Below are 14,535 nucleotides of genomic sequence, written 5' to 3' on the forward strand. Positions count from 1 at the left end.
GGTGTTACGTTTTTCGCTTTGTCCCTGCACGGTCAGTTCCTGTGCGTCCTAGGACTTTTGAACATTGAGTTATACCACAGATGTATCCCTCCAGGGGGCGGCATGAACGGTGTCTTGTGGAATCTTGATTGGTATTCGTTGAAGAATATCTCGATTTCTTTCCAGAAGGTGTAAACATAGGTAGCTGTTGAAACCTATCGAGGGTTGTAAGTGCTGCTCCATCGTTGTTTGATATGGCTCAAGGATGTTAGAAACACCTCTCCATTCAGATGATCATTTAGTGGTAGGCCGTTTGCTTGAGGCGGTGGTGAATTGTACCAGGAATCTCCGTTCGAGATGGGATGAGCTTTTGTATCCAAGACATTTTCCATAACTTTTATGAACCTCTGAAAGAGAGTTTCCTGGCTCTTTGCTGTTTCTGGCAGAAAGTCGGGAAGGTAGAGGATGGAGTCGGGTAACTCTCCGTCGTGGGATTTGTACCATGCCCTTGCGAAGCCCTCAAATGCAGAGAGGTCCCCTCCGAAGAAACAAGGTGTATCTGTCTGTCTTTACGGAATTTAGGTGGCGTTAGTTCGAAACCGAAGTAGATCTGTGCATGTATTTGAGCCACGACCTACGGCACACTAGACTACATGCCTCGACACGGAAGAGCTCTGTGAGAAGGACGAAAGGAAAATACGCCATTGGCTGGAGCTGAAAGATGGGCGCTTGCTGTTGCTGGAAAATGACGGTATCAACCTGGTCATCACTAGCCTAACGTCGAACTGCGTGGTTGAAGCAGGGAAGACAAGGTAGGCACTGATTAGCGCCTTACAGTCTTTTCCCACTGCAAAATCCAGCCACTCGTATGCTGCTATGGCCGCCGCCTGTCCACTGTTTCCTCCTGATGGAGATTGGTAACCATCTCCACGAGGGTTGAACGGTGCCGCAAAATCGACACGGTGGGGCGGGTGCTGCAGCAGAACCATTGAACACATCTTCGGAAGACCGAAATTCTCGGCGCCTTGATCTATAAGCTTCTGAATAGCTGGTGCTGTCTCCGTGGCTGGTTTGCTAAGGGCTAAATATTCACGGCTTCCCAGTGATGTGGTGAGTCCCTTGACATCGAACATGTTCTTGACTGTTATTCTGACTCCAGCTAACGGCTTCCTTGATGGTTCGAGGCGTTGAACACGAGAGGAAACTGTAACAAAAGGCCCGTATCGACTGCTCTTGCCAACGGAGCTCGTTATGAGGCTGTCCACCATACCATGTCTAGCTAGCCAGCATCGACACATAGGAAGCCATTACCAAACACTTACTCTCCCGCCGTTGTAGCATTCTGACGCAAAGGCAGTGAGAATGCAGCCGCAGTGTCGCTGTGGACTCTCATTGCCGGACTGATTGTCTGACCGTCCAAGACATACGGGCCAACAGTTGGGACATTTTCCGTCCCAATGAATTCCACCCAGGGCAAGACTGAGGTCCATCACCCTACCAGATTTTGAATCTCGCCGATGGTAGCAGGGTCGCTTTTCTCAGTAGACACCAACACTCCGGAGGGGGAACTCAGGGGTCATGACATCATGTAGGGCGGTGGCCAAGGCTAGTCACTGCCCGCGAAATAGAGGCCAAAAGGCAGAGAAATTGGTTGACAAATTGATATTACAGTTGGTTGTTGTTGTTAGGTGTAAACAGTAAACAGTAAGCCAAATCCAGCCTTTAAGAGCGATAAGGTGTGGTTCTGGTGAAACGCAGACCCTTTGTAGGTGCCCCACACATCATCCTCAGCGATCGCACGCTCTATGAAGCATTTCAAGAGCGGCAGCACCGGTGTTGATATCGGGATCACGGGTGTCAAAAACACCAGCCACTGGCCGTGGTGTGAAACGCGGAAGTCCTGCGTTTAGCCGACAGTTGATCAGAAATGATTTTCGCTCCAGTGATCACCGGGTCTTTGGGTTTGCTCACCGAACTTTCCTTGTAGGTTACATATCACCATTCCCCAAGCTGGAATTTCAGTGTGGCATGACACGAAATCTCGGAGGCCATTTCTCAAAAGACCGATGTCGGGTGAAATGAAGTGTATGAGCCGTGGTGAATCCGTTAAGACACGGGCAATGGTTGGGGGGGACTGGGTCAAGAGGGGAATGTCACAGATGAGGCCTTTCCCTGATCGTCCAACCGAGGGCAACATTAGGTAATGCATATGCAGGTAATATGCATCCATTCTGCTGTTATGTCTCCCCACCACCCCCGGGCCGTGGCGCAGTGCGGGCAGGTATCAGCTTCCAATGCTCAAATAATGCTAAGACACCAAGGATATCAAGCTCGAGAATATAGACTGGTCATGCTTGGATTATGGACTGGCAATGCCTGGATTGTAGACTGGTTATGCTCACATAGAAGATATGATCGACATGAGATGTTCAGATAACTCTTAAACGGCCGATGTCCACGCCACGGCTGAGACCTAGTGTTTCGGCCACGCGAGGGACGTGGAACGCCAGCGCAGGCGGCGTTTCCGCCCTGTGCCGACGCTGGCGACGTGGCTATGGCCTGAAAGCTAACAAGGTTGTTCATGTTGACTGCGGTATGCTTCCATTCCAGGTTGTTGCCTTCATCCTGTCTCAACAATGCAGGCCATATCAAGCCCAAAACACACCAGATTCAGTAGGAGTTGTGCCAGTGACGTCGGGACTTCCTTGTGGAAATGGTCTGACGGTTGGGTAACGATGTTCAAGTTGTACTCAATACAAGGATTGGAAAGGTGTTTGAGGAACCCCCAACAGCAACAATGTCAAAGGGACAAACGCCGGTTTTACATGGTTGGGGGCTCCACGGTGTCGAGGCATGCATCCGCATATCCGTTATCTGATGAGGGATTTGCCTGCTATCAATGGGCACTGGCAACATCCATCCCACTTATAACCATCGGGCTTACTTACCTCTTCCCGGTGATTTCACCTTGTCCCAACCAAGAAGCTGTGGACACAGACAGCAGAAATGCCAACTCAAATATCATCGCACAATCGGTTATGAAATAAACAACAATGTTGAGAACGGCGCGCACGAGATGGTCTTTCTCCCGCGTTTTGAACGCAAACGTGATGTCCAAGAGATAGTATCGAAGGGTGTCTCGCAGCCATCGGAGCAGCTGTCTTGTGCAGAGCCAGTTCGGAGATACTACCGGCAGCGATCATGACCCCCGGCGAGTTTTGGAACGCAGTCCTCCAGCCTTTGTGCAGCAACCAAGTGGTTAAGGCATTGTCGTCTCCAGTCGTGATAGGAAAGCGTCCGAGCCACAACTCGTGTAGAAATGCATCACGGAATCCTCGGTCTTTGTAGATGCAGGTCCGGTAAGCAGAAAGCCGGCCGGAAAGGTTTAGAACCTGGCCTTTGTTGAAGAATGCCAAAGCTGAGTGCGGGAAATTTCTCCTCGCGAGGTTCAAAGCACCAAATGTTTCTGTTGTACGGCAGCGAATATTGTGATAAGTTGTTATTATTGTTAAGTACAAAGTAAACAGCTCCAGAGAGCAAAACCTTTCCCTTATCCTTCCATACGTGTGGGCCCCAGGGCCGAAGCCCTAGAGCAACCTGACCGTTACCCACAGGAGTATTGCTCCCACAGTTTCCCACTGGGTCAAGGTGTTCCCATTTCGAGGCTTCACCGCCTGTAGTCCCGTGACGCCACCGACTCTAGGGTCACGGAACGGCGCGAGGATGTCGTCAAGCGTGGAGACACCCCACAGTGACCGGTCATCCACAACAATGTAGAATGCGGTCGTGACTTTGGAGATGGCTTCGTAACACTGTCTTCGATACGAAGCGGTTTCGACAGCCATTACCATGATTCGAGAGTCTCCGATTTCCTCCACCAAACCCTCGATGTATGTACGGCGTGCTTCTAATGTCGTGATGATTATTGACTTCGGCTCTGTTCTCAGCCATCCCTGTATGACTTGGCGAAAGTGAGGTTCCGTTCCTAGGGTCATCGCAACAATTGTAGCATCTGATCTGCTGTTCTGGGATATTGCTACATCGGGATGCCGAACTGGAACCAATCGCCTATAGCCCCAAAGCTCAGAAATAGCTAGAATCAGGCGAGCATGTTTTAGCAACCATGGATTCCAGTTTGACATTAGTAAAAACCAACTATCTGGACATGTGGTCATCACCGTTTTCAAGGAGGACATAGAGTACGATGCGGTACCAGAGGGTAAACATTGGTATGGATCTGAAAGGTAACGGTGGCTGGGATAAAAGATAGAAAATGTTGGGATAGGGGACAGAGAATGCTGGGATAGAGGATAGAGAATGGTTGGGAAGAGGACGGGAAATGTTGGGAATAAGGACCGAGGATGCTAGGACTGATGATGTAAAATGCTTAGGTTTAAAATGGATATGCTGGGTTCGAAGAATGAGATTATTGGGGTGAAGGCTGCCTGAGACCCGGCGGTAAAACAGTGCCCAGGTGCGTCGAGAAGGTGGATAGGGCAACCTGATGTTTGAACCAACAGAAACGGAACGTGAAGCTGTTGATCTCGGTGGGAAAATGCGGGGAATCAGTAGCGGCTCTGCGCGGTAGGGTAGGTACCAGAGCACTGCTGCGCCAAGTAGAGGATCAACGCAAATAGAGTAAGCGAGTTGAATGGACCTCGATAACGTGATATTTGCACCGTAATAATATCCCGCTATCATCAGTTCGTCAATATCTCACCCCCCTTTGTACATGTTACTGCTCTGTGGTTGCACGTGTTTCCCCCTTGAGCGTCACATCAAACTCTTCAGGCTTTCTTCCCAGAATTTCTTCCAAGTCCCCCGTCACTGGCGCTGTAGCACCTTGTCTGATAGCCTCCCAAGCAGTAGCCCAAGTCCTGGCATCCTCCTCATTTTTGAAGTAGCCCTTTACTTGTGGAAGCCGAACCCACTCATGCACAGGTATCTCCCTTATCTTCAAGTCCTTCCCAGCAACCTCCCCAAGCACCTTCACCGTGTCCTCCAAACTCCACTCCTTGTTGCCTGTCAGCAATACAACCTGGTTCACATACTGGAAGCTTTCCGGCGCGGATGAATATTGTGCAATGAGCTTCGCAGACGCCTCTCCAAGCTCATCCCTCTTCACCCAGGCCACCCCCTTCCCCTTACCATCATGCGGGACAAGAATCTCATTCCCAACAAGCGAGGCATCAGGGAAGTGCGGATCGAAGAAGCTGGTGTAAATGGGTGTCGACTCGGAATAAATTCCCTCTCTGATCACCGTGTAGGTGAAACCAGGTGCTGTCTCCGCCAAATGTCTCAAGTGCCCCTCGGTGGCAAGGTGAGCCTGCATCACCTCAGCCACTGACCTGGTAGAGTCTCTTTCTCCAGCAAAAGCCAGAGAGCTGTAAAAGACATGCTTGACACCAGCGCGGCGGGCTGCGTCGATTGCTGGGAGCTGGACTTTGATGCGGTAGTCTTTGACGTGGCTTGGGTAGGAGATTAGAAACAGGACATCGATGCCGGTGAAGACCTTTTCGAGGTCAGAGGGCGCTGTTTCGTAGGATGCCTCTCGCGTTCGGACACAGGCTTGGGTGTAGTTCCTGGGGACTTTGTGGGGGTGGCGGCTGATGAGGATGACATTGTCCTTGGGGACCAGAGCCAGGAGGTGGTGGTAGGTGGAGGTGCCTAGACCCCCTGATGCTGGGAAGATGCCGATGGTTTTCATTGTGAGTGGTTTTGCCTGCCACTCTAGTGAACGTGCGAGGTGTTGAAGGGATCATTGTTGTGGGAGAGGCGAGGTGATATTTATGATGATGTCACGGATCTGATTTCCAATCAGGGCCCACATTTGTTTGCTAATTGCTTGTGGTCAACATCACCAATCAGACCTGACATTTGTCATGATCAGGACCAGGCTTGCCATTGAATGAACAGGGAGCAACAGTCACCGAATCCCGTACAAACCAACTGGCGGCCCGCCCCTTCCATGTCTGACACTCTCCGTCACGAGCCCACGCATGATATTGTCATCGCACACATAGCAATCACCCAAAAACACATGGTGAGTCGGCCCACGACGCAACACGTACGGCATCCTGCCTCGAAACAGCACGACAACCTCGTCCCCCTCCTGCATCACCGGCGGCCCGATACCCAAATGTCCTTCCCTCGTCAGGAATGCCCGTCGACCATAGCAATACACCCCAACAGCATTCCGAAACGTGACCCTCGCCTTCTCGCTCTCGGCCGACAGCACCTCATCTCCCTCTCCAGCAAGCCCAGATAAGAATGCTCCTACAGCAGCGTCACTTATCCCAGTAGCTATCTGCCTGTTCATCTCGCTCGCCGAGGCTGAGAAGTGAAACCCATCCATCGAATTGGACATGACATGCCCGACCACTGCGCCCATCGGATGTACCGAAAGCGCCTTGCAAAATGCTACGTCGAGAGGCTCACCAGTGATATACCTCGATCCATTAGCCCCCGGGAATGGCATGTTGGGCAGAAGCTCCGTCCAAGCGCGTTGGACGGCTTCGGTCTTGGAATGTCCATCTGACCCAAAGTTCATGACATTGCTGACGCGGTGGACGACGCCGACATGGAAGCCGTCCATGATCAGGGTGCCCGGGATCGGCGAGGAGAAGGCGCGTTGGATACGGGACTGGAAGAAGTCTCCGAGGGGTGGGGTGCAGATACCGGCGGTGAAGTCACCTCCGCGGAATACAGTGACGGACTTGGACTCGAACCATTTCGGCACCCAGGAGGGGTAGGGGTCATCTGGGGTTGGAGTCGTGCGATGTTGGACATAACTGAGAACGTCCAGGAACATGGGCATCTTGCTGATCAAGAATTTCGCTAGGCCGGTATAAACCTCCGGAACAGGGCGAGTGTAGTCCGGCTTCAGAGCCGCCGGGATACCCCAGCCTAGATCGGGGTTGCGCTCGTTGACAAAGTTCTGGACGCCCGTGATGGCGGTTGTCAAACTTCTCAGCCAGCGGTCCGACCGTTGAGTGATGTGAGTTCTCGTCGTAACGGGCTGCAGGCCTTCGTCACAGATGCCCAAAACTGAATAGATCTTATCCCGCAAGTCAGTCGCCTTGAACGCACGCATCTGCTCAAGCAAGTCCAGCAACGGCCCCAAGCTACCCGGAATCTCAGTCAGACGAACGTGACCGCTGTGGGCCCCTGACTGCCGCGTAAATATGAGGTACCACACGTCCAACGAGGTGTTCGTCTCGATTTTGCCCCCAGGCCTGTTCCCAAAGACGAACAGCAACGTCGAAACCAAGTCGAAGAAGGACATCTCCAGCTCTTCCGACTTGACCACCGCCACGTTGGCCACGGCGATTTCTTGCACTACCCACGTGCGGTGGAAGTACTCCCGGTCAAATAGCTTTTGGAGATTGAGCAGTGCCCCCTCTGGCAGACCACCTAGAGCATTACCCACGACGTCACGCACGACACCATCCTCCATTGCGGCGGCATCTTTCCTCAAGTCAGCCACTAGCCGACTGACATCACTCAGGACCTTCCCTGCCTCGAACGCAACCTCTGTCGCTTCTGATTCTTGCTTTAGCCCGATCCAGGCGATGACTCTTTGGCAGTATTTGTAAACCAACCGCATGTACTGCACCTGACGGGATCTCTCCTCTAGACTGGACTGGTCAATACATAGTGCGTCTATCCACAGTCGTCGCGGGGGCTGGCCTGGTGATGGTCGGAGGAAGTGGAGTGCCGCCGCGAGGTTGGGTTTGATGGGGAGGGGAAGGTCATCGAGCCAGATGTAAGTTTCCGGGTCGGCGGTGCCCCATGTGTAGGAGAGGGCTTCGTAGGGCTGGGTGGATTCGAGGTTGGTGATTGCGAGGGTGCCATGGAAGGGTTCTGAGTCGTCCGGGGAGGAGGAAGGAGGGGATGTGGAGGGGAAAAGGGTCAGGATGCGGGTGAAGGGAGGGGTTCGGCCGGTTTTGGAGACAGGTGGCAGAGGTTGGTATTTGTACATGGTGAGCAGGTTGGCGATACTTTATTGCTGAGTAGATATGTCTGAGCCAAGAGAAATCACGCATCTATGGGAGGTGGAGGTGCCTTGCTTCAGGATCGCAGTGAAACCAAGTTACAGGGTTCTAGACCTGCAAGATAATACGGCCCAATGATAGCCCGACTGCGTTGAGCTTACCCGATACCGCCTAGCGACACTGAACTTTCGCTTGCTAGGATATCTATATGCCTTATAATACTTTATAACACTAGCTATACACAACTTCGCCGCTAAATCGAAAGGGAAACACCTGACGATACTAAATGTGGTACAAGGACTATTCACATCACGGGGGATTGCGAGGCTGTTCGTTTGTTGATGGGTGTTGAGCGAGACGGTTCAGTCTGAGCCTCCTGGCTCCGATAGGCAAAGCATCTATTAAAGGTTGCTTGGGGAAATGAATTAATAACCTGTACCAGAGGGGGGAGGGGGCCGGGGGGGGTGCGCACCTATTTACCAGGTAGCGTGATATTGATTGAGTGGGTACTTGACTCTTGAAAAGTGCACGTAACATGATGGCTTTAGGAGACAAATGACTGATGTTCGCTTGCACATATATCATCTTCTGGATCGGACTTTGAGCATACCTTATACATACCATCCGGGCTTATAAAGGACACCACACCTAATAATCTAAGCGTGTAAAAGACTCTGTCTAAAGCTTATGTATATTGTTATCCCAGCTTCTGATAGAAACTACACCGACATTACATAAACATGCGAATGACTGTATCCAAGCTTATATGTTTGCTATCCCAGCTTATAAGAAATACTATACCTTTATAACCCCAGCTTTTTCAAGACACTACTGACTTCATTTTCCATCAGAGGTCTCCCCGTCAGTCGATTTTGGAGGGTAACGAACATCGAACAAGGCAGGTAGGGACAGACTCGTTAGGTACATGTAGCTCATCAAAACCGGAGCCACTTTGAGGCTGGCCATCATTAGACCCATATGTATAACTTCATTCATTCATTCATTCATCATCATACAAAGCGCTATGTAAAGACGTCAAAGACCCAACTCCTCCTTCCTCGACTTGCCCCCTTGTACATCAAGATATGGAGCCTCGCCCAGGGAACAAACACGGTCGCCCGCTCTCGGGTCGTTGTAGTCATATGTCGCACAATGCCATGTGCTCCTGTTGTCCCAGATAGCGACGTCATTCTTACTCCATCTGAATCGTACTTGGGCATCGTGGTTCTGTGTTACCATGTTGAAGAGGTATTTAAGGAGGATGTCCGACTCGTCTTTTGTGACGCCGTTGATGCGCTTGGTGAAGCCCTTGTTGACGTAGACCGAGTTCCACCCAGTAACGGCTATTACCATGAATGTCAGTTTTACGCGCAATGATGTACACAAACAAAGATGTGGAACTCACGATTTGTCCTTATAACAGGATGCACAGCAGCCAACTCAGCCCCCTTGTTCAACGGCGACCCTCTCTGGCACTCCCTCAGCGGATTCCCCAAATTCCTCGCCTCATCCAAAAAGAACTTGGCGTCATGTGTGGCGGTCAACTTCTTGAGCATCTCCCTCATCGGCTCTGACAGACGATCATAGACCTCGTATCCGCTCGCCCAGAGGGTATCACCGCCAGTGACGGGAAGGGTGTGGATCTTGAGCATGGCGTAGTCACTGGGCACAGGCTCAAAGGTGATATCGCTGTGCCATGCGTTGGAGGCATACCTACTGACGTCGGAGAGCTGGTGAGTGAGACCGCCGCCCTTCTTTTGCTTCTCGGAGGAGATGACGCTGATTTGGTCGCCTAGCTCGGAGCCCTCTTCTGTTAGGGGGTGCACGTGAAGGCCAGAGGTGGAGGGGCAGCCGGCGAGGGTGGTGAGGCGGAGCATGAAGTCTTTTAGCTCGTTTGGGGTGACATCTTGGTTGCGGAGGAAGACGACGCCGCGGGAGGAGATTGTGTATGCGAGGTCGCGGAAGAGTTGATCGTCGGCTTTGAGGAGGTCGCGGATTTTGAGGGTGGGAAACTCGCGGCCGATGGCGGGGGTTAGGTCGTTGTGCGAGTATTGTTGGAGGGATCCAGAGTCGGAGAGCGGTTTGGTGAGTTGTGGTCGGGCTATGTCATGGCCACCAAAGATGGTGGCGTCGGTCTGAGACGACGTTGATGTGATAGCGGACGGCATGGCGAACGAAGTGGTGATTCAAAGCACGGGAAAAGGCACAATCACATGTAGATCGGATGGAAGCGAGCGAAATGATTGGGAATGTAAATATTGACAGGCTCGGGTCTCTTATTAATATGCAATGCACAAGCAGCACTGGGAACCATTCGGCCTCAGATACTCGTTCAGGATGTCGCTAACCACCATGGTTCGACGCTTGGACGAATTACTTGGCGGCGGAAAAAATATCGGAGAATTGTGAATGGCGTCAACCGGCGCTAAGTAGGCGAATGTCGAAGCGACCTCCCCATCTCGGCCGGCCCCGCACCCGGCATAATCGGCGTGGTGATACTACCTCTTGCCAACATCATGACGCCATCGCCGTAGCTGCACACCGAGAGGCCTTACCGACTCCAATTCTCCGCTCGTTTCTCCGCACGCGTTGCTTGTGATAGCCTCAACATGTAACGCGATGGCGGGGGTCAGCATCTCTAAATAGTGACCTTCATCCGCATGTTGTCGGTTGCGATGGTTCATCTCTTGATCACCCGTTCCTCATCTCATTCCATTCGACCCGAGTTGTCTACCTGACAACAGGTCTCTCCAACATGGGCAAAATCGACGACATCGAGAACCACACCAAGGGTTCGCCAACAGCGACCCTCGACCGCGGTGACAGCCACGACGGCAAGGCATCACTCAAGGGCTCCGAGCCTCATGTCGGTCGCTCTGAGCTGAGCGATGTCATCCCTCCTGATGATGGCTATGAGGGAAAGCACCGGTGGGATCCATTGGCGACATGGACCCCTGAGGAGGAGAAGGCCGTGGTGCGCAAGACCGACATCTGGTTGCTCTCCTGGCTCTGTGTCATGTTCTTCGGTCTTCAACTTGACCGTGGTAACTTGGCAAACGCTCTGGCTGACAAATTCCTGGACGATCTCAACCTCTCTCGCGACGACCTTAACAACGGTAACACCATCCAGTTGGTTGCTTTCTTGAGCGCCGAGTTCCCTGTTCAATTCCTGACCAAGCGTTATGGTTTCCGTTATGTCCTTCCGGCCATGATGTTTGCGTGGGGAACTGTCTCCTGGGGTCAGGCATGGATTCACGACCGGGCAAGCTTTTATGTTACCCGTGCACTTATTGGTGCTTGCGAGGGTGGTTTCATTCCGGGTGCTATTCTCTACGCGACCTACTTTTACACCTCCTCCGAACTTTCGACTCGTCTGGCGGTGTTTTGGTCGACTTTGAACGTTGCACGCGTCATCTCGGCTTTGTTGGCGGCTGGTATTCTCAAGATGCGTGGTATTGGTGGCCACCCGGGGTGGTTTTGGCTGTTTTTGCTTGAGGGTCTTCTTACTGTTCTTCTGGCTTTCATCGTAAGTTCTGCCCATCTTTTAAAAAACCCCTGTCAGTATTCTAATCAATGTTACTAGTCTTTCATCTACCTTCCCGCGGCTCCCACCAAGACCACGGGCGTTCTCTTCCGCGAGCCTTGGTACACTGAGCGCCAGGAGGTGATCATGGTCAACCGTATCCTCCGTGACGATCCCGCCAAAGGCTTAACTCTGCTCAACGAGCCGGCCACCTGGCAAGACGTCAAGGCTACCTGGACAGACAAGTCTCTCTGGGGACTCTTCTTCATCGGCCTCATCGCCTACATTCCTGCAACCCCAGTCCAGGGCTACCTCACCCTGACCCTTCGCGACCTCGGTTTCACCGACAGCTTCGAGATCAACATGCTCACCATCCCGTCGGCCGTCCTCCAGATCATCACCATGCTGATCCTCGCCCGGTCGAGCAAGTACTTCAACGAGCGGACCTTCCACTGCTTCGTGGGCGAATTCTGGGTCATGCCGCTGCTCATCGCCTTGATCACGCTGCCTGACGGAGGTCGTGAGTGGGGGCGGTATTCACTGATCACGCTCATCAGCGGGTACCCTTACTTCCATCCTATTGTCACTTCTTGGATCTCGGAGAACACTTTTGATGTCAAGAAGCGGGCTATTGCGGCGGCCACGTACAATGTTATTGTGCAAGTTGGTAGTCTGGTGGGCAGTCAGATTTATCGCGACTACCAGAAGCCGTATTATAAGATTGGTAATACCACGCTCGTGTCTATCAGCGCGTTGGCTTTGATCACATTTGTTGTTCAGAGATTCGTCTTGGTTGGACTCAATAAGAAGAAGGAGAAGGAGTGGGAGAAGATGTCGAGGGAGGAGCAGTTGGCTTATCAGAATGATGTGACGGCCAGAGAGTTGGATGGGAATAAGCGGTTAGATTTCCGGTTTGTATACTAGAGGGACACCAGTACTAGCACTGGAGATGTCTTGAACGATAGTTTTAGGGTTACAAGTTGACACCAGACATTATTGACCTACCTGGTACTACAAGTTGTGGGTTGCGGTATCCTGAAGCTTTAGAATGTTTACACTCTCGCCTTCTGGAAGCTGAGAAGTTTCCATACCTGAACATGTGTGTCTACATTTTGCTCACAAGTGAGGTTAATGTCACCCTGCCATGCACCTCGGCAATGTGCCATTTGGAGATAGCTGTTGCTTCCCATTGGCGCCATTGCGCCATTGTGGGGTTAGATTCTCCAACGTCCAACACCAAGATACTTCAATGTCATGTTCCCATGCCACTTGGCTGCAGAGCTACGGCAATATGTCTCCTGGTGGCACGTCACGACCCTCGAAGCAGAGGAAGATTGGTTCTCGATCTTGCGATGCTTGCAAGATTCGGAAGGTCAAGTGTACCGAGACAGCCCCCTGCCAACGATGTCTCTCCGCCGGCCTCGATTGCACCTTCAACAAGACCCAGTCGACGAGAGGACCCCGGAATCTGAGGACAAAGACCTTACAGCAGATCCAAAATGCCACACGAGCTCAGCAACCAGCCTCAGCACCTTCACATATCCCAGAGCCAAGTTCTTCGCCGAGCACCGCGGACCCTTCCAACATTTCGGTCGAATCACTCGTCGTTCGACTGTGCATCTATCGACTTCGCCTCTTTCCAGTCTGGCCGATCGTGGCTGTGGAACAGGTCATTGCAGCCCTACACCGCGATTCCCATGATGTCGGAACCTACACCTTGGCAGTGGCCATTGGTGCTGCAACCATGGCCCAGTTGAAACTGTCCCGGTTGAAAGACCCAAGCATCACGGACAGCCTGTCCGCTAGCGCTCTCCACGAGGAGTGCCAAAGGAAACGGCGGACCCTCAACGCTGCCTCTGCCAATCTGAACAGACTTCAGACCTCGTTCTTTTTGCACATCTACCACGAGAACCAGATTCCTGGCGGTGCCGAGTCTTTGTTGCACTTGCGAGAGGCCATCACGGTGGCACAAATCATGGGATTACACCGGCCCTCCTCATACCTAGGACTACCCCCATCCGAGGACCGCCTTCGACGCCGCATTTTGTGGCTGCTGTTTGTTACAGAGAGAGGAGTGGCCATGCTACACAGACTTCCAGTAGCATTGACTTCAGCGGAGAAGTTCCCGCCACTGGACACCATCAACGAACCCGACGACGGACCACACGTGTTGCCGGCATTCAAGAAACTGGTCAACCTGTTTTGGATCTTCGACCAGTCCAGAGCATTTGACATTCTTCAAGATGCGGCAGACGACACGGACGGCTCCTCATCACCCAACCACGAAGCTCTCCGAGCCCTGCAGCAGCGCTTACAAGAAGCACGACTCGAAACTGAAAAGGATGCAAATGACATCCAGAAAGCGGACATTTCCATCACAAGACAATGGATGCAAATCCTCATCTGGCGCGCCACTCAAGGCCACGCATACTGGTCCTCCGACGACACCTCGGCAAGCCTTGCTGGCCCCATTCAGATAGCCCAGCAGCTACTAGACGACATATCAAAGCTCCCCAACACGGCCCTGGAAGCCCACGGCCCAGGGATAGAATTCAAAGTTTACGAGATTGCAAGTGCCGTGGCAGACTCCCTCAACTACTACACAACCCCCCGACCAGGCGACATCCTCCTCCGACATCCAGGCGACATTCTTCTCAGATTACAAAGATTCCTAGCCACCTGCCGCGGCGGAAACATCAACCTGCTAGGCCTCCTAGCCGCGCGCATCGCCCAAGGCCAAATGTCCCTATCCATCCCACGGCAGTCGTTCGACCCAACCCCGCCCTCGGTTGTTGTCGAAGAGATAGCCACCGACGCCGACAGCGACGAACCACCACCCTCATCCCCATGGCTCTCCCTCGTTGCCGCGGCTGAACTCGAGCAGGAGCAGTCCTTGTCGTCTTATGCTCAACAGGTCGGCCTGCTCGATAATCACGACTGGCTTCTTGCTCCAGAAAGCCCCAACATCTAGCTGCGAGCACGTCATTGATACGGTGGATGAGGTGAATGAAGTCCAAAGCGGAGCAGGTCCGGGGCCGG

General features: G+C 52.5%; 6 protein-coding genes across 6 annotated transcripts; 2 read left to right on the forward strand and 4 right to left on the reverse strand.

Moving 5' to 3' along the window:
- Positions 1-2,993: 2,993 nt before the first annotated feature.
- QC762_401780 (uncharacterized protein) lies at positions 2,994-3,974 on the reverse strand (the record flags this gene model as incomplete). Its single annotated transcript, XM_062889633.1, has 2 exons — positions 2,994-3,445; positions 3,614-3,974. The coding sequence occupies 2 exons, from the start codon at positions 3,972-3,974 to the stop codon at positions 2,994-2,996; spliced, it is 813 nt and encodes a 270-aa protein (XP_062743158.1).
- Positions 3,975-4,714: 740 nt separating this feature from the next.
- QC762_401790 (uncharacterized protein) lies at positions 4,715-5,686 on the reverse strand (the record flags this gene model as incomplete). Its single annotated transcript, XM_062889634.1, has 1 exon — positions 4,715-5,686. One exon carries the CDS (start codon positions 5,684-5,686, stop codon positions 4,715-4,717), a length of 972 nt encoding a protein of 323 aa, XP_062743159.1.
- Positions 5,687-5,905: 219 nt separating this feature from the next.
- Positions 5,906-7,960, reverse strand: QC762_401800 (uncharacterized protein; the record flags this gene model as incomplete). Its single annotated transcript, XM_062889635.1, has 1 exon — positions 5,906-7,960. One exon carries the CDS (start codon positions 7,958-7,960, stop codon positions 5,906-5,908), a length of 2,055 nt encoding a protein of 684 aa, XP_062743160.1.
- Positions 7,961-8,992: 1,032 nt separating this feature from the next.
- QC762_401810 (uncharacterized protein) lies at positions 8,993-10,315 on the reverse strand. Its single transcript, XM_062889636.1, has 2 exons — positions 9,379-10,315; positions 8,993-9,316 (listed from the first exon to the last, which is right to left on the reverse strand). Exons 1-2 carry the CDS (start codon positions 10,139-10,141, stop codon positions 9,009-9,011), a joined length of 1,071 nt encoding a protein of 356 aa, XP_062743161.1. The 5' UTR covers positions 10,142-10,315; the 3' UTR covers positions 8,993-9,008.
- A 34-nt stretch (positions 10,316-10,349) lies between these two features.
- QC762_401820 (uncharacterized protein) lies at positions 10,350-12,502 on the forward strand. Its single transcript, XM_062889637.1, has 2 exons — positions 10,350-11,499; positions 11,557-12,502. The coding sequence occupies exons 1-2, from the start codon at positions 10,729-10,731 to the stop codon at positions 12,418-12,420; spliced, it is 1,635 nt and encodes a 544-aa protein (XP_062743162.1). The 5' UTR covers positions 10,350-10,728; the 3' UTR covers positions 12,421-12,502.
- A 138-nt stretch (positions 12,503-12,640) lies between these two features.
- Positions 12,641-14,467, forward strand: QC762_401830 (uncharacterized protein; the record flags this gene model as incomplete). Its single annotated transcript, XM_062889638.1, has 1 exon — positions 12,641-14,467. One exon carries the CDS (start codon positions 12,641-12,643, stop codon positions 14,465-14,467), a length of 1,827 nt encoding a protein of 608 aa, XP_062743163.1.
- Between the last annotated feature and the right edge of the window lie 68 nt (positions 14,468-14,535).

This window comes from Podospora pseudocomata, chromosome 4, assembly GCF_035222375.1.
Source record: "Podospora pseudocomata strain CBS 415.72m chromosome 4, whole genome shotgun sequence".
NCBI lineage: Eukaryota > Fungi > Ascomycota > Sordariomycetes > Sordariales > Podosporaceae > Podospora > Podospora pseudocomata.